At 35.1% G+C, this 20,310-nt stretch overlaps 1 protein-coding gene across 3 annotated transcripts in view; it reads left to right on the forward strand.

Moving 5' to 3' along the window:
• The first annotated feature begins 1,061 nt into the window (after positions 1–1,061).
• atg7 (ATG7 autophagy related 7 homolog (S. cerevisiae)) overlaps positions 1,062–20,310 on the forward strand; it is a 78,023-nt gene continuing 58,774 nt past the window's right edge. Inside the window, exons 1-13 of one of the 3 annotated variants that reach the window (XM_032548734.1) lie at positions 1,062–1,133; positions 3,052–3,258; positions 3,399–3,453; positions 6,031–6,148; positions 6,302–6,379; positions 6,500–6,616; positions 7,944–8,090; positions 8,373–8,461; positions 12,212–12,333; positions 13,230–13,320; positions 14,056–14,200; positions 15,134–15,292; positions 19,387–19,581. In XM_032548734.1, coding sequence (XP_032404625.1) covers positions 3,087–3,258; positions 3,399–3,453; positions 6,031–6,148; positions 6,302–6,379; positions 6,500–6,616; positions 7,944–8,090; positions 8,373–8,461; positions 12,212–12,333; positions 13,230–13,320; positions 14,056–14,200; positions 15,134–15,292; positions 19,387–19,581 — 1,488 coding nt within the window. In that variant the 5' untranslated portion in view covers positions 1,062–1,133; positions 3,052–3,086. The other 2 variants (XM_032548733.1, XM_032548735.1) reach the window with 2 other exon arrangements.

Raw genomic sequence — 20,310 nt, forward strand, 5'->3', positions numbered from 1 at the left:
TAATTTGAACTCAGACCATTTTAGCTTTGGACTCAGTTACTTGGATGATGCTAACTTTCTGCACCGGTGCATTCCAAAAGACAGGGTTTTTTAAAGAAATGTTTTGGAATGAGGAAGACATTTTTCACATTCTGCTTTTAGGGATGTGGACGTAATAAATGTTCTGTTTGGGTCAAAAATGGTATGGTATGAAAAATATATATCAACAAAATTAAAATTGGCTCTGTGTTATGCAGTGTTGAAGCTTATGTGAGCCTAGCAGAAAACACTTTGGCAAAAGAGAAATAATTCTAATGGTGGAAAAAACTTCAATGTGCAAAGCTTATCGGTATTTTTCTGTATTTTGATGCCAACATGTAAGTTCTATCCTACAAATTGGGTATGCTTCCTCTCTTTCTAAGTAACATAAAATATTTTTATTGCATATGGTAAACACCAGGACATAGGCCTACCTTGAAAACAATGCTTAAATAATTTATCTACAAAAATCAGCTAGATGATGGAATGCTTTAGGTTTGTAATTTTTTTCCTAGCATGTATATTTTCAAGCAAATTCTAATACATTGTGATATGTTGTTAAGCCTAATGTTATTCAGTAGCAGGCAGATTCAGGTTTGAAATAATCTCAATTTTACCAACATGTTCTGACTGGAAAGGATATTCCTGTTTTGAAATGGCCAAGCCTGAAAGAATCAAGACTCAGTCTCCTAAGCAATTTGTGCAGGAAGGTTAAAAATTAGGGCAATGGCAAAGAGGTCTTCCAACCTCAAAGACTTGCAGCTCATTACGAAAGATAACTCGTGAAGATACAAAGGGAATCATAATAAGAGTTTAATCTCTATAATGTAAATAAAAAATAAAATATATTCTCCTTCAAATGAATATTAATACACATTTAATTATCGTTTGAGATATTTTTTATAAGAAAAATATAGTTAAACTGAAATAATCTTTGGGTTTAACTATAGTCAAATGAATCAAAAATAAATTCCTTAAAAATATTTATTCTTTTGATTGAAGCTGTCGAGTGTGCCGTTTTCCCTGGAAGAAACATTTACAGACGGTCCCTAACTTATTATCACACGCCCTCCCTCTGTCTGAATCGGATCTCTTACTTTCTGGTGACCGCACAGGTGAAAATAAGAGTTATATATACATTTCTTCATTTTCCTCAAAGTAAAATAGAGAACCTGTTTCATAACTGATGTGTTTTTGTGAAGCTTTGCCTGCTGAGACTAAACAGTAGGGCTTATACCACTAACTGAGTGTGTTTTAGCAGCCTCTATTATCATTTCATCTCTCCGTCCGAGATGAAAAGAAACGGCGCCTACAGATTTCTGTCTGTTTTCTCTTGCTTCCTCGTTTGCGTGTTCTTGTTCTTGTTCTGGTTCTTCGTCTTTTACTCCATGGTTCTTGCGCCGTAAAACACCGAGGAAGCCGCAAACAGCTAAGCTAAAAGTGACGCGCTGCTTTTACCCGCACTGCACCGCTTTATTGACAAATCCTGCTTTCACGTGACCATCTGAAACAGGAAGTAGCAGCCGAGGGTGAGTACAGAAACACTGGAGCAATTTCGTTCATAAAATATGTCTTTCGTGGATAAAACTAATTTGAATAACCCTACCACCAGCACCAGACCTGCAGATATTTAGGAGTGTATTCCTGCATGCTTTGCAAATTTAGAGACTAAAACTTTGACCCTCCTCAATTAACTAATTTTTGATGGGGAATCTGTATGAACGTCCATTTCCATGTAATGGACATGGCAGTTTCAATCCATTTGCAGTCAGAAACAGTGACCTCAGTGTACCCCATTTCACAGTGACTCAGCCAGCTGTCTGGTATCAGAACATTAACTATAGGTCGTTTTGGCAGTTCTGGAATAGGATGTCTGTGGATTGGGCTTGTTTTCTTCAAAGACTATGAAATTCCTGTGTCGCAGTTTGGCTGACAGAACTTTTATTGTGTTCTTCCATCTGTTCCTTCCTCTAATGTTGCGGAACCATGTTGATTTCCCCTCATCTTTGTTAGCTTTTGTTTTCTGATGATCTTCTCTGTTTTACATCAGCTGAGACTCAAACAGTGAAGCTAGTAACTTATCGTGACGTAAAGCTTTCCACTGGAAATACTGTGGATGACTGATTGGTCAGAGTCATATGCTCTGGCAACTTGCAACATAAACCTGAAATATGTCAAGGTAGTGCAAGGAAAATCAGGACATATCTGGATGAGAAAAAGCATTTCCATGAAATGAAACAGCATCTGTTCATTGTCAGTGTTACACAGGGTCAGTCTGTCAAAAAACTGGCTTGTAGAAAGATGTGTGTTCAAAACTACAAGAAAAAAAATATTATAAAATATTTTTTTTTATAATTATAATTTGGAATAATTTATGTCAAACTGTCATTTTATTTTAAAACAAAAGCTAATCAGAAAAGTTGCCATTTAAAACTTAAGATAATCTCTTGGGGAAGACATAACTAGACATTTACCAGGAAATATTACTGTTTATATTTAATTTATTAGTAACCCTCTCAGACCCAAGATTTACAAAAATGCTAAATAAAAATTTTATTGAGATAAGTTGATAAATAATTTAAAATAGATTATCTCTGGATGGCTCCAGCACTTCAATTGAACTGAGAAACTGGCATTTGTGTGTATGAGGTACAGAAAAAATGTCTGAACAAAGATTTCCTTCTTAAAACTGTAAAGTTTTATTTGTGTATTATGTTTATCACATTTGTTTCCTTCTTTTGGTTTTATGTCAAAGCACCTGAGGTAAAGAACGCTTGCTAAAATGAATAATTTTGTATTTGGCAGTAGCTGAGGATTATATTAATCCCACTACTTGTATTCCAGTTTCTAACAATTCTTCTGCAAAACAAATGCAGAAGTGTTCCTGCTTATACGCCTCTGCAGCTCTGCCAACAATAATGATTTTATGTGTAAATGAATAAATCATGTTGGTCAAATACATGATTGTCAATACAGTTTTATCACTCTTTAAGTATACTGCCTTATAATAAGTATTACTGCCTTCTCCTTCAGTTTAGTGTTTGTAGAAATTGGTCATTGAAGTCCTGATGGCGTCTGACATCAGTGGAGCATCATTATCCTCTGAAGACCTCAAGCTGCAGTTTGCACCCTTCAGCAGCGCGTTGGAGGCAGGCTTCTGGCACCAGCTCACCCAGAAGAAGCTCAATGATTACAGACTGGACGAGAGCCCCAAGTCCATCAAAGGATACTATTATAATGGTGAGTGGTAATGTTACATCCTGGGACTTTACTAAGGAAAGACTGTTTATTCACTGAAACACTGAATAAACAGTTCATCATTGTTGTGTTTATCACACAACAATTGAAATGAAGTTTTTGATCTGTATTAAACCTGACAGGTGACCCTGTCGGCTTGCCCACTCGTCTGACTTTAGAGTTCAGCGCCTTTGATGTGTAAGTAAAACACTCTTGTTGTTGTTGTTTTTTTTTTAAACGATCTGAGGTAGTTATTTTGTTGATATTGCATTTTTAATACATCAAATGGATTAATTTACAGTGGTATCACAACAGTGAATTCATTAAAACTTGCTATTTGGTTAACAAAAATGAAAAAGGACAAAATGAGGAAACACAATGTTAACGATACAGAATTGAAATTTGTTTATTTTTGAGTTTTTATTTTTGTGAACCAGTTGTATCAAGTCAGTTAGAATCCTCTAATATGGATGAGATGAAAAGCTAAGCAGAATGCCATTTTTGAAAGAAAGCTGTAAGATGATTCATTTGTAGTTTATCACATCCTTATAGAGAACACATCGAACATGTGGAAGAAGGTTCTCTGATCAGGCACTACATGCAAACTCATTATGTGAAAAAATACAAACAAACAGTGTACCTCATCTTACACACACCCTTCCCACAGTGAAACATTATAATAGCACCTTCATGTTGTGGGGGTGTCTTATTTAGGCGCAGTCCATGAAGAGAGTCAGCATTGATTGTAAGAAAGATGGAGGTAATTTTGAAAGGAAAGCTATTAGTGACAGTAAAAGACTTGAGACTGGTGTGGATGTTCACATTCCTGCTGTACAATAAAACAGTGTTGATCGAAGCTTGTTTAAACCACTGGTGAGCATTTTAGGGAAAAAAAAGTTTTATTTCCTGGTAGAATAAAATCTCTATGTATTTCCCCTTTATTAGTCTATAAGGGCAAAATGATGCATATTTAAACTGAAGACCCCAACAATAGCAATAAAACAGAATTTATCTCTTATATTCTACATTATTATTGCACAGATATTTTTATCAGGGAACCAAGCAGTGGCACTTGTATGGATGGAATATCTGGACTTAAAATTGTACCAAGTGTTACTTGTTATATAGAAACAGTCTTGACCTTGATGAAACAATGGCTTTTCTTGAAAATGAGACTCTCTTCTTGCAGCTCCCACGAGTCACCATCGAAATCCCAGGTCTTGTTGACACACTTGCTGCACTTTCTTTGTTAATTTGCATTGCTACAAGATTGTAAATGTATTTATTGGTTAGCTTAGAGCAGAAAGTATATCGTTTGAGGTCCAGAACTATTAGTCAGTTTACTTGTAGTTTAAAACTGGATTGAACAAGTGCCACATGTTCCACTCTGCAGATGCTGGTGCTTTTCCTCTCATTCCAAGTAGCTGTGTTTCACCTTCACCCCCTTATCAGCTAAAGGAAGCCTCTTGGCTGTCATGCTGGGTGATTCAAGTGTCTCCTGTGTAGTGGGACTCGACACACCTTCTACACTAGTCACATGTGGCCAAACAGATCCTGCGTCCTTTGGGTTTTCAGCAAGCTACTCTTCAGCATGAGCATTTCGCACCAATAAAATGCTGTGGGGTGTTAGTAATTTATACTCTTTCAAAGTTATGAGGAGAATGACAAACAAAAAAAGCAAACAAAAGTCCTTATTTAGTATAGCAGTTCAGAAAAGGATTGAACTGTAATGCTGCCCATCCTCACCGAATCTGGGTTGTCACTTTAGGGAACAACACTCTCCTCCACTCGATTCACAACAGCACTTTGAGTGGGAAACTGGAGATGGAGAGAAGAATAGCATGCAGGTGCTGAAGGAAAATGAGTGTTCAAATCACACATGAGAAGGAAGGAACTAATCAGTTGCCTGAAACAAACCTCATTAAACACACACAGAGATGCACTGTCACTCTCTCAGCCAATGAGTTGGGCTCACCTGTAACTCGTCAAAGCTCAAATGGGGTCGAGAGAGGAAAGGAGAAAGATCCAAGAATACACACGAGGTTGAATGTGTTAACACATTACACTGATGGAATAATACTACACTATAAAGCAAGAGTGTGTTTATATTCAGTGCTCCGTCAATGTATGTTTTTCATACAAGAAAAGGACAAAAATGGGTTTGTTTACCTTTTTCTTAATTCTTGAAACATTAAAACTGTGTTTGCTCAGATCATTTTAAAGCACTTAAAATATTTCAACATGAGCTATTGGTGTGCACACCTGTTTTCTACTCTTTAGAGCTTGTTCAGTTGTCATAGAGCTGGTTCATTTATCAATAATTGATTTATGACTGATTTGGAAAAGCAATAAAAGGGCTAAGATATCTTAGTGCACAGTATAGTCACTGTATTTCACTTTCTGCCTGATAAATTTAATTTACCTAATAATTACTTGGCCACTTGGTGGCACTCATAGAACAATAACATTTCTTTACCAGGTGTCAGCTGATCTGTGCTATAAAAAACAAAAAGAGAAGGTCATGACAAAAGTAATCTACTCCTATCTGACTGCAGCAGAACACTGTGAATTACTCACTCTTGATCCCCATACACATGCACCCTTCAAAATGGTAATGCATTAAAAGCAACACTTACTTCAAAGGGGTGACATGACTTAATTTTCTCGCAGAGACCCCATAATGCATCAGCATAAAGTGAGTCTTGTATTGTTGACATGTTCTTTGCTTTCTGATCACTTGCTTTATTTCAACAATTTAATTCTTCTTGTTGTTAGTGATGGTCCGACTCCGGCTCGTTGTTGTCCAGCTCTTGGTATGCTGTATAACACCAACACACTCGATGCCTTTAAGGCTGTTGATAAAAAGGCTCTGCTGGAGAAAGAGGCCAAAGAGGTAAAGGGTGTCCTTAAGGAATTTTCACAGACACAAATATGCTTTCAGATTCATTCATGTGGATTTAATGTCTGTGAAACACATGTTAGAGATGGTTACAAAGTTGAGCTGGGCAAAGAAAAGAAGAAGATTGAACAATTGTTTCCTGTGTAGATATGGGAGGCCATACAGTCTGGAGCTGCACTGAAGAACCCTTCTGTCCTCTGCAGATTCATTCTACTGACCTTTGCAGTATGTGTTTTATAGATAGCCATATAAATTTCTTATTTTCATATATCTGTGATTTTCTGTTTTTGTTTTTTGACATGGACATCTTTATAATTTTGATATCCCTCTGACATCTCTTTGCAGGACCTCAAGAAATACCATTTCTACTACTGGTTCTGTTTCCCGGCACTTTGCTTCCCAGAAGGATTAAAAATTATTCAGCCTCCTGTTATCCTAGAGGAAGTTTTCTCTCCAAAACAGGTTGGCCTTTTAAAATTATTATTCACTGAATAAAATATCTTACATTTTTTATTTTAAGTTATAATGTAGCGTAATTATTTCTCATTTTCTAAAAAGTAAACTTTTAGGCTAAATTTGTGTTCAAATGGGAAAAACATATTTCTGACAGTTCTAAATACTCTATTGTGAAATATATTTCAAGCATCTTCTTTGCAATGAGATAGAAAATGATACCACACCCAGTGCTGAGCATGTTTTACTTGCATTTGGGAAAACAATTGAAATGTTTCTCAGTAGTTAGGCTAACTACTATTAACAATAAAAGTCATAAAAAGTATTTGTCAACATTCAAGATTTGAGATTGTATAAGTGTGTTACTCTTTCAATATCATTTAAACTGTCAAAATTAAGCTTTTTATTTCTGTAGCTTATAGGTTTTAAAGCAGCAGTCATATTAGGTTTAGGAATTTGATGATTCAGTTACCTCCTGCTTTCCAAGTCAGACCCCCAACTTTGGCAGATATAAGATTTTTTTCTGACTTTGAACTTTGATTTTCTGTTTTTAAATCAAACCCACAGTTTTAAAAGCTTTATTTCCACTATGTTTTGCCATTGGACAATTACATGGTTAATAATTAATATAACAAATATTGCACAATATTAAAATGTGATGGTGATATTACTGATGAAACTTATGATGATTCCACTTGTAGTTCTAATTGTAATCTGTGTTAGGTATGGGCTTCTACTGCAATGTGTTACACACTGGATATTACATTGTCATGCAAAATATTATCTTGTTTGGAATAAACAGTTTTAGGCAACAAGTTTTGCCTTCTAAAATAAAAATTTTCTGTATTAATAATGCACACACCAATATGGTGAAGGCGATATATTTGAGGCTTAGTAGCTTAGTAGGTATTTTAATGTTTGTGGCATGAATTAACTTCTAAACTCACAGAATATTATTTTGAATTTTTTGTAGCAGAGAAATAAGTTGCATATGAGCATGCTTCCGTATCTAACCAATCACATACGACAGATGTCTTTTTTAAGGAAGGGAACATTTCCTAACTCTTGTTGGTAGTTATTAATGTTTTAGCTGATAAATAGCTTGAAAATATTGAATGTTTTAATATTTATTTGCATGAACATGTCTTAACAATTAAATGTGGTAGTGGTAGTTTAGGAAATCTGTTTTAATTGGGTCTTGGTGTTCTTGGCAAATTACTATCTTTTTAAATTTAAAAGTACATTTAGCCAGTAATCATGCTGTATTTTGTAAAAAGCCAGATGTATCTGTTGATAATGTAAACATTTAATTCTTGTGCTATAATTTCTCTGTCAGATCTCAGCCCTGCAGGAGGCCTATGATGGCCTCTGCATAAAGAGAGGGATCACTGCAGTTCCTTTTTTCCTGATGAAATATGCTGATGATGCTGTTCAGATGGCTCTACTTGAGGACTGGGAGGCATTTTTTACTGACACTAAGAAGGTATTTTTATAAAAACATTATATTATGCAAATCCATGAATGAATTGATTTCCGAAATGTTTTCTAAGGCAAATATATATCACTTATTTCTTCTTATTAGTATTGATTTAAAGAGTTTTAAGACATTTTGTGGGGTATTCATAGGGCCATCAAATGACATTTGAAGCTGTTTTCAAAAGGGACTGTTCTTGTTTTGTTTTTTTTTTTCATTTTATTTCACAAAATCAGATACAGAGATGCACAGTCATCTGGGAAACTAATCACTTTTCTTTGATTTTTCCAGATAACTGTGGGCGTCTATGATCCATGTACTCTGTCACAACATCCGGGCTGGCCTCTGAGAAACCTCCTGGTCCTCTTGGCCAAGCAGTGGTAAACAAAACATTTGTGTTCGAGTCTGTGCATATGTTCATGCAGAGAAAAGATGAGGAAATCTTCTAAATTATGTGTGCTGAAACAGTCATTATGAAACAGTGAATTTCAAGAAGTATTAGTGCATGATGAAATGTTTGATGCGCATGACACGATATATAAATTAACCGTGATTCTTGACTTTCACTTTTATTTATAGCGCATCTGGATTGAAAAGCTACTGGATACTATTCAGATTTAATAAAATAGTGCAGCACAGATTTCAAGCAGAGTTGTTGTAAAAAATATTTTTGATTGAACATTTTAGGAAAATGTTTAGAGGATAAAATTCTTAACAATCCTTAGGGAAGTTGGTGCAGGTTGTTTAATTTGTGCCAGACATTTAGTACATGAGTTCTGGGTAGAGCAGGATCAAATATTTACACAAAGATCAGGGAGGAGGTAATACGGGCATCCAGTGAAGTAACTATATCTTTTTATTTATTATATCACAAACAGAAACTTTGCTCCTATTACACAACTAACTGTAAGAAGGTCTGTCTGAACGTCTCAAAGTTTAAGTTGGAATTTTGAAGCAATAAGATGAATGAATTTACAATGTATAAAATAGACTTCAAAGAACTTCTGAAACATAAAAATTAAAGGCTGCATCTACCCACTGATGTGGACTGCAAGAAAATTAATTAACAGTTCCAAAGAGTCCTATTTTGAAAACATAGCTTGGTAGTGACTCAGGTAGTTGAGTGGATTATTCACTTACAGCAGAGTGGGTAGTTTAAATCTCGACCTCTTGGGATTCATCTATATTACCTGAGACTGTGTCTAAGTGGCGGGATGAAGCACTTTGTAGAGCCACACATAGATTAAAGGTGCTTTGAGGTGCTCTATATTAATTGAGCAACATTACTTTGTGGTTCATGACAACAGTGGGACTGATATTGAAAGCAGAATTAATCTTTCTCCCATTAATCTGTTTATAACATATCAGTTTCTAAAAATAATAATGAATGTTTTGGACGGTGTTTTTTTCTGTGTAAATTACAAATCATATTTTATGCTATAGCTCCTAATTCTAGAGATTGCTTCTAAGCTTTATGTGCACATTTAACCAAATTTAAAAGTACATTTACAAAAAAAAGTGTCAATTAAAGAAGATGTACTTCGCCATATAAGCAATATATTATAGAGATTTTTCATTTTTTAAAACACAAACAGCTGACCACAGTTGAGGGCAAATTCTCGAAGCAATCTGCAGGTATTGCAGTGCTGTAAAAAAATAGCTGTAACAAAGAGCAGTTGTTTATTGTCAAAGCACTTTGATTAGACTACTCAAAACCTTTATTTCTTTCTAGCAGAAACCTGCTGGGCTGCTGGCTTTACATGAAGTCATGCTGAATAATGTGAAATTGTAGAAATAATTGAACAAAATATTTTTCAAAATATTATAACTTTGCCCAAGTGCAAAGTTATTATGCTTATTCTTTATTCTGAGAATACATTTGTTCAAGATCAAATGTATTCTCAAATTTTTGCATCATATTTCAACAGACTACATTCATTATTTTTTACATGAGACACTTAGACACTTTTAACTTATTCTTATTTACTAAATCTCTCTTAAAAGGACAAACCATTCCACTTTAACTTTTTGTGTTTTACTATATGCAGCTGTGCAACAGAAAATCACTCATTATCTTCAGATGTTACTGTGTTGAGGAGAACATCAGGCACAAAAATTTGCAAACAGTATGTGCAAAACATTTTTAAAGCATTGAGCATTTTGTATTTGGTTTCCCTCCTCTGTAGAATAAAAGCAGTATTTTAAATGCTGCCCTCCTCCAGTCACAGATGTCCTTCTGAAGGTGTTGGCACCAGTTTTGTGAGGCTGCTGAAATCTGTTTCACAGGTGGCCGAGATGAATTAGTTGTACCCGACTATCAGTAGTCACAGGTGGCTGACCTACAAAGGTCCCAGTAATGTTATAATGCTTGAACGTTTCTATTTCTGCTTAAGATGATTCATTTTCTGTTCTTCTGTCAATCATCCATGACATTGTAGAGAGACCTGAGAAACATTTAAATGCGAGTCATTTTTATAAACCTGGATCCAAAACTTAAAGTGATACCAGTGTTTGTATTAGAATGGAATATTGCAGGGAAGAAAAGCAGGATAAAGGGATATTCAGTTTGTCTGACCAAATCAGTTTAAACTCTGCTTTATTTATCTTTCTTAGAGCTTTTAAACACAAGTGGAAACGAGTCAATTCAAATCATAATTGCAGTTTACCAACTCGAATTATAACAAACTGGTAATGGCATAAAAATCCATAAACGGCAACAAGTAAAACTGCTGGTTTTAATACCTACTGTATAGTTAATAGTTAATGAGCTGTGGATGCCCTAAAACCATGAAGACCATTTAGCAAATAAACGTAATTGTGGTCATTCTTACTGACCTGAAATGAAGAGGTTTGGTCTTATTTCATCTTCAGTCAGTGGGGGGAAAATGTGTTTGTATTTTTTTATTCTGTGTATGTAAACTTCTGGGTTCAACGGAGATTTGCTTTTAGAGAGAACCTAAAGCACATCCCTGTATCAATTAATTTAAAAGCTTTCGGTGGTTGAAACTGCGGATATAATGACGGCAAAGAAAAAGAATATGAACTTACAAATGGGCAGATATATAGAGATAATGCTAATTTTAAAAATCACATTAATATATTTTCTTATATAAATAAGTATATCGTATGAATCAAACATTTAGGTTACATGTAACTACTTTAAAATGTTGATGGGTTTTTCAGAAAACTATAAAACTTGTTTTTAAAATTGATGCAAATATGACATAAGAAGTACTACTTAAATTACATTTAAATGTGACATAAATATCCTGATCATTTAAAATGTAGATTGCACATACTGTGTATATCTTGTGGTTAAGATCACTTACTATAGCAGCACTTCAACCAAAAAACTACTCTAACATAATAATTTATTAAATAAAATGTAAAGTAAAAATAAATTTAAAAATGCCATCTTTATTTTGTCTTTAAAGTCTGTACTTTGAAGTATATGGATAATTCAAATAAAACATAACATTACATAACATTATCTTTACATTATCTCTATTATCTTGTTTTAGACACTACATTGACACTACTACATAAACAGGTATCAAATCTTTCCTAATGAAAATTAATAATATTTAATCTAACACACTTACTGAGCCTTTTGCTATGTTCCAATGTCACATGAGAATATCTTTAACAAAACTGCAGATTTGTTCAGATCAGTAAAAGAAGATTCTCTGGAAACTTCTGAGATGTGATTTATTGTCAACATTTGCTTGTTTTTAATTGCTTGGTTTAGTTTTTTAGCATTAATCTTTTGTTTGAAAGACTTTTTTATTGCTTAAAGCAGGAATTCCCATCGAGCTTAGCCTCATCATGTAAAAACCTACGTAGTTGTAGTTTCCATGCAGTCAGAGGGAGTTATTATCTTATCAAAACATCCCTCTGCATTACTACACTGTCAGACAAAAACTGACTATTTGATAAATTGTTAAGAAGTAGCCGCGATGTCTCTAGTATTTGCCCGTTTGGTTTTTACTGAGCAATCCAAGAAATTTTGGACTACTTCATAAAAAGTAGTGCAGGGTCTGTGTTGGTTTTACACCAATAATGAGAGAGGCAATAAGGGTTAACTTTTATTTATCTCTTTAATGAATGAGTGATGCTCTTGTGTATGTCAGGGGCTCTAAACTGGACCTGGTGGAAGTGCTGTGTTTCAGAGACCAAACTCTGCAGGGAAACCGCTCCATCCAGCACAGTGTCCTCTTCCAAGTCAAGCTACCTGAGCTTCCCAATAACTCAGGTAATACTGATGTCTTTGCCCACCTCTATTTGTCTTCTCACATGTCTTTACTTCTTCACAAATGCACTTGTTTTTTTTTTTTAAGCATAACTCTGCCCGTGCCAAGTGTGAATTTGTCTCTTTGCTGCTGATGCAGTCCGAGTTTTATTTCTCATTCCTCTGAGAGACTACTCATTTCAATCTAATCTCACAAAGTGTTTCTGTTATCCTTTTGTCTGCCGAATTAGGAGTGAAAACAATTTAAATGGTAATGGTGGCATTGAAAGAGGAGTTGCTTTGTGATCTGGAAAAGGTTTATGTTAAGTTTCAATGAGGCGTCTTTGTTTCTCTCACCTTTTTCCATTCGGCACATCACAGCTTTTAATTAAGTCACTGTGAATGTGTTCAAGCAACCAAAATAAATTTAACTGTTCTGAGTACGTCTGCATATTTGGTGGCGTTTTGAAAAGATCACCAATCCACCTTGTTCTGATTTTTTAAATATGCATGAGAATAGGCATTGCTGTCATATAGATCATGAAATAAAGAATAAAAATGTTACATACATTGCTGTAATTACATCCAAGAAAGCTGATTGAAGATAAAGATTAAGTAATTTCACTGCTTCCCACTTCAATTAATCTATTTGCTTATTTTACACTACAGCACATAGTACCTTAGCAACCATTGCAGTAAATAAGGAGTAATGTTGCACTAAGTATAATGAAGGGGGCTGCAGAGACCAACAAATTACCACATCGTTGCCTTTTAGTGTCCAACAGTTTAATAGAATAAGTCAGTCTTCAATGTTAAAAGTCCTAAAATTAATTTTAATGCAGAATTTTCATTGATTATGAAAATTGATTGCAATATTTGGCTAAATTTGTTTTAAAAATTTTTGCTTATTATTGTCTTAGTGTGTCTTAAAAGTGTTGGATGGGAGAAAAATCCGAAGGGAGCAATGGGACCACGGATGGTCAACCTGAGTGAATGCATGGATCCTAAAAGGTAAAACCTTTGGAAAACTGGTACTGTCTATTGTACAAAAAGCTGAGAACAATCTTATCTTTGTGACCCATTTAATTGTTGAAACATCTGAATTTTCCCACTGAAGAACAATAAAGTATATTTCTATTCTATTCTGATCAAATCAAACTCACAGTCAGCTAAACATGGCTAATATTACAGGTGATTGTATCAAATTAAACACAAAATGTCCCTTTTAATAACTGCTGTTTCAAAGTCAATCTTCTTCCTGACAACCATTCTTCAGTACTGTTATTATGACCCACTAAAAATGTGATTCATAGTCAGATTCCAGCTTCTGACATCGTTCCTCTGTAATCTTGGGGAAAGACCTTCAGTTCATTAATATTCTTGAGTTAGGTGTATTACCATCTTTTCCCATAATAACTGACTTGATGAAACTCTTCACCAAGAGTCCCTGAGCCCACATATTATGTTTCTAAACATATGCTTGTATGAATATTTTTTTCTCTGGGGTTGAAAAATTTTGGGTCCCTTGCAGTGACTGAAAGTAGGATATAGTGTTTAATGTGCATAAAATGTTTGCAATATTGATTCTGTTCAACTTTTCAAAGTGTTCTTCTATGATTGGTTTATTGCAAACACCTGAATGATTTTTAATTTTGCAAATAAAGCTAATTCACAGTGCGAAGTTGAATAATTTCAGGTGTAATCAGAAACTGAAGGCATTTGGTTTTTTCATTCTGCTTCCTGCAGACTTGCAGAGTCATCAGTGGACCTGAACCTTAAATTAATGAGATGGAGGCTGGTTCCTTCTTTGGACTTGGACAAAGTGGTCAACACAAAGTGTCTCCTTCTTGGTGCTGGGACTCTGGGCTGCAATGTTGCCAGGACCCTCATGGTAAGACGGAAGGATGAAAGATTGATCCATTATTTGGCAAAGATAAAATAATCCAAATGAACATACGTAGAGTACACACTCTACTTCTATCTCTAACTCTGACACAAATAGAAACATGCTTATCAATACACTCCTTATTCCCCATTTATTTGGTAAAACAGACAGTGAACACAACCTTTTTGCATGGTCTCCTTTACCAAGGACTAGTTTGAAATAATAATGCAACATTTTGTTGTAAGATACGAACAAGCATTGATGAAGGACTTGAGTGACGTCTATTTAATTTTCTATTTTTGTTTCTACCCGACCCCCATCTCGCATGCAGCTAATTCATTATTTGAACCGAGCGCAATCTGAACAGAACATAATTATATTATTTATGCTACTAAATAATAGAATTATAATTGTATAAAAAATTATATTAAATCATTGAACACTGGAAGTGATTTGTCTCTTGCTGGTGATTCACATCCGATTTGTATTTAAAAAAATTCTGAATGAAAACAAATGACAGATTACAGGACTTCCAAATTCAGATTATTTACGTCAGAGGTTGAAAGTACACACAGCTAAAAACAGCAACCTTTCTGTACTCCATCTAGTGTGCCTTGGTGATATTTGCTGAAAGTTTTGCTCTCTCTTGCTGAATGAACCAGACATTTCTCAACATGTGATAGAAAGTTCCCTTTAAATGGCTTCTTCTTATGACTTCACTTTAAACACCTTGCTGTTTAACTATTGACTGTAGTTAACTCAGAGTCTTCTCATCTCTGTTGTCAACACAAACAGAGCTTGGTATGGTGCAAAAAAGTTAGCAAAATTCTATTTTAATGTGGGAATGTTCTGCACGTCTAATGTTCACTGAAGCCCGACAGAAAGTCCTGTTTTCTGATGTAGTTCAAGGATGAACTGTGTGTCTCTGTCCTTCTCTAGGGCTGGGGAGTCCGACACATCACCTTTGTTGACAACGCCAAGATCTCGTACTCCAATCCGGTTCGACAGCCACTTTATGAGTTCGAAGACTGCCTCGGAGGAGGGAAATCAAAAGCTACAGCAGCTGTTGACCGTCTTACAAAAATCTTTCCGGGTGTGGTGAGTCAAACAGTAAAGATTCATGTTTGGGTTATAACCTGCTATACAAGGTCAGCGTTTGTAAAATCTTTAAACAAATGGAAATATTTGTCATCTCGTAATTTTAGTAATTATGAGTCTTCTTTTAGGCTCGTTCTACAAAAGACTCTGTTGCATAGAGCAAATTATTGGATAGTATAGTAATTTAAAATTCTCCCTTGTTGAATGATTATATCTAAAGTGTCCAAAATGAGGAGAAAATGAGAAGCTGTTTTATCTGCATATTAATGGACCGGTTTCATTACTTTAGTAATTAATGACTGGCTCCACTGAGGGAGATATTTTGGTTGGATTAGCAAATGAAAAGGCAGCCAATAACTCAAAGACTGGCTCAGATTGGGTGCGATAGAGCTCACTCATTATTAAGCCTCTTGGAATTGCGTGGACCATATGCATATTTATCATTTTTAATTATCTCTGTACACCTGTGTGTATTTTACAAGTTTGGTGATTGTAAATTGAGGTCCTTATGAAGCGGCTAATGCCCCATTGTCTGTTATTATGTAATATATATTATCTGGCCTCAAAAATATTCTTGTGTGTTCTTCTGACACGTGGCTGAAATAATTTTATGCATACAAGCCAAAAACACCACATGTAGGTCAATTATATAACAGCATAAGCAAAACTTTGAAAATCTGTTTACATAAGAATGTTGCTATTCTCTTAATTTTGTGAATTCAGACTCAGTTTTTTGAGTAAAATCATCTTTGAGTTTTTAATCTTCCCAAATTTGAATGTCTCGTCATCCGTCTGCAGATTGTCTGAAATTACTCTAAACTCTGGCCTACACCTCGTTTGTATTGCAGTCACGACTGTGCAATTGTTTCTCCCGGTAATGAGATACAGTGGTCTGAGATAATAATGTCACCTGTGATGTGCTTTGTAAAATGCACACGCAAGCAGGTGTTGCCCCATCATGTTTATTTCCAAGCCTCTGTCTCCGTCCTTTTTAATTTTCTTTTTCTCTTCTTCTTCTGGGAAAAAGAATAGGAAGCACAAAACTCTGCTCGTTTTCAGGCACAGCAGCTGAATCCATGTGTTCCCTTATTATTAAGGGTTTCTTCTTTCCTTTTCTTTTTTTTCCATCGGGTTGTTTTTCTACAAATATGGAGCATCAGGTGCTGAAGGCACAGAACTCCAGTAATTGAAGTGAGAAAATCTGGATCAGAAAAGGTCTTGGTGTCGAAGGGAGCAGCAGGTTTTATATTTTGACCATGGTCAAAAAATGTCAGGATAGCTGGCGGAGTTGCCAATATTTTGTGGTTTGGTTGATTGAGAAATCTTGTAATATTGGGTCCTCATAAAGTCTTCATAAAGTCTTCGCTATAAGCGTTTTCCACACTGAAATTTAATTTTCTCGCTTGGCTGCAGGCTGGTGATATTTATTGGAGTTATTGGAATGTGATTACTATCTGTACAGTGTGAACTCACCACCCTACTGCTTAGCAACACTTACGTCAAAGTTAAATGTAAATGTAACACTTTGTTAGCAGCTCCCACTCTTGAAGTATGCTAAGAGAAGCTTGTGAAATCTACTGATTCAGTAAAAGCTGCTCCTCTTATTAAAATATCTCACCTTATCCTTGCCCTTTTCTGTTTTTCATTTGAAATTACTCTTGACATTTCCAATTCTTTCATGGTGACAAATCCAGACAAAGTAATTCAGTGTTCAGAATGAACAAGCAGTGACTTGGCTTTTCTCTGTGGGATTTTATTTCTAGTCAAAACTGTTGACTTGCACAATCTAACACTCAATGATGTGGCTTTTTTATTAACATTTTGGAGAAATGTATGAGCAAGAAAAAATAGATAACAAGGCTTATTTAAATCAACATTTACATTCTCTGGAATAATAATTACCATTTATATACCCATTGCAATATGATATGAAATTTTTTTTTAACTGTTTTGAATTTTTTTTATCATAACTTTCAGAAGTGGCTAAAAATCCTCAAAATAATAATCAGATTTTTATATTTTTATTTAATAATTTTGTTTGTAGGTTATGTCAGTGTTGAAATGTTTTAGGTGTTTATTTTAATAAATCACAAACCTAGAATAAACAATTAGAAGCATTGCTCCTGATTGCAGCAACACAGTGCTATCTTCATGTCTAAAATAACAACCATAAATATATGGAATATAATATGGTTAAAGAACAATAAATGGTTTTATGAATATTTTTAGTATGACTTAGGTTTTTTCATACAATATTTCTTAATTTAGAAATATGTAGTCTGTTTGATAAACCATGTAATCAAAAGCAAAAACAGTTTCCTGTGTCCTGGGGGTTGTCGAAAATATAGCATTATGCTCTATGTGTTGGAAAAAGAAAACATTTTTAAAAATCAAAAAAAGAGTAAGTTGGGCTAAATTGACTAACCTTGTTTGACTTTTGGTAGGAACTTCTTTTAACTTTTTGTTTCAATCAAACTATAAAAAAAGCCAAAGCCTCAGAAGACGTCTGAAAAACAGACTCAGGGAGAATTGCAATAAAAGGGTTCACTGGGGGCTGAAAGTACAGCAGTAGGTGGTACTATTGAAGCTTTAAGGAGTGCTCTAATTTGCCAAACTACTTGCACTGACTTTTTTCCACATGAAAAAATTAAATCTGAAAGGTAGCTGTTGAGTGAAGCACTTTTCCCCTCAGTTATTTTTGCCCATTCTTCCTACAGTTCTTGGTTTTTCTTTTTACAAATTCAGTCAGATGTTTACATTCAGTCATATTTGGTGTCAATGTCATTTGGGCTTGTAGTTATTTTGTTGAGATGCTTTTTTTTCTCAGGTGGATTGATTATACAACATAAAACTACAGTGACAATGAAAAAGAATTAGATACATGTTTGATGTAATTTATTGTAATTTTCTTTTAATCTACATGACCTGATTTTTAAACGATTTGCATGTTCAGGTGCAAACTTCTTAGCAAACATGATCTGCAAACAACACACAAACAGGATTACATCAGCAAAATAACAGGTGCAGTCTAGTGCCTTCATGAAAATCAGGAAGTTCAAAACTGGGAGGAGGACTTGCAAATGTATTAACTTACCACCCATAATGCAATTTATTCATCTGGAACCACACTGTCAGTGCTGTTTTGGCGTTTATAACTAGCACGCTTGAAAAATGGGTGCAAAAATATCTGCAGCCACTGTGGCAAGAAGGAGGAATCGCTACAACAACAGAAGACATTGCTTGTGAAATATTTGGAACATTTAAGAAATATTACATAAAAATATTAAATTGAAAGATGAGATTATATAACCCAGCAATGCCAATTTTGTGCTGCAGGATTACCAAATAATCCCAGCGCAGTTGAAGATCTTTGGTTCAGATAAGAATCCTTTTCTTGGTTGACTTATTGTTGATCAGTTAAATTATAAACCTGGGTCCGCTGTGGATGGTGATACTGGTGTTCTAGTAATTTCCAGTTTATGAGAAACTTGAACCTCTGTGGTTCCTGGGTTGTACCTAAACCCCTGATGGTGGCAATTTGAGTCTCCTTCCTTATTCAACTTTTATGCTCCTGTAATTTGGAACATACTTCCAAAAAACAGCAAAAGTGCTGAAACAATGAGTTCCTCTTTGTCAAGGCTAAAATCCATTTTCTTTGGGTTTTAGCCTCAGGCTCAGTTAATATGAGCTTTACGTTTTATGGACTAAAACTTTAATTTTAGTCCATAGACTAACGTTTCTTTACTTTTCTTATTATTTCACTGCAATGTACCCCTTTTTAATTTTATTGTTTTATGTTTTCATCATTTAAAGCACTTGTTACTGAAATATGCCATAGAAATAAAACTTCCTTCCCTTGCCTTGCTTTGCCAAAGACATGACTATTGCATTTACATGCAGACATGCTATAAGGAGTCTTCACTTCAGCTTGGATGTCCAAACCTAACAAGGCCACTAATTATGATTTCACTGTTCATCTCCACTGACCACTCACTCTCTAATGTTGGCTATCACGTACTTGGCCTCTGTTTATACACACAGTCATTTCATCCAAGGCTTAATAAGATTGTCTCCGCTTTCATTTCCTCTTACAGAGCGCTGAGGGCTACAATATGAGCATCCCAATGCCTGGCCATCCAGTGAATTTCTCTCAGGCTACGCTTTCCCAGGCCCAGAAAGATGTGGTGCAGCTGGAGAAGCTCATTTCAGAACACGATGTGGTGTTTTTGCTCATGGACACAAGGGAGAGCCGCTGGCTGCCCACTGTTATAGCTGCCAGCAAGAGAAAGGTAAGAAAGGAACAGTGCAGCATGTGAAATGAACTCACACCAGTGGCTTGGGGTTGAAGCTCAGGAGCAATTAAAGCTCCATTTCATTTTACATACGAACAACGACAGACATAATAACACGCATTGTCAAAGTGTACACCTGCAGTGGAGTACACTGAGCAAATTATCATAATGCTTTCTGAGGCTTTTTGGCCACTTTTAACTCATTAGTGCGTATTGTACATTTGATGGGCGGCTCTCTTCCACCACTGTTGTCACAGGAAACAGCTGTTTACAGCACAAAGGTCTGACGAAGGGTTTTTCATTTTAGACACTACAGAAAGCCTTTTACTATAAGAATTTACACTGGCTTTATGTCAGCAATGGCTCTTAAAATATAAAACACCACGTGTTGTGAACATGTTGTGAAAATTACATCGTGTGAAAGCCTATGTGAATTACCTTGGATTGACAATAAACCTATTTGTAACCTGCAACTCACAAAAACAGGTTAATTAATTTATACTATATATATAGGAAGTTGGGCCTAATCAGAAGATATTAAATTCTAGGGAACCCAGGTGTGAGCAACAACAGAACACACAGTGTCTACAAGAAAAGAGCAAATATTTAATATAATAAAAAATTGTGGATCCACATTTAAAACAGACAAACAAATACTGCGCGCTTTTAAAAAAAAAAAATAAATAAATAAATTGAATACTTCAGTCTCCAATGAATTAATTCTTC

Source organism: Xiphophorus hellerii, chromosome 20 (assembly GCF_003331165.1).
Source record: "Xiphophorus hellerii strain 12219 chromosome 20, Xiphophorus_hellerii-4.1, whole genome shotgun sequence".
Classification (NCBI taxonomy): Eukaryota; Metazoa; Chordata; class Actinopteri; order Cyprinodontiformes; family Poeciliidae; genus Xiphophorus; species Xiphophorus hellerii.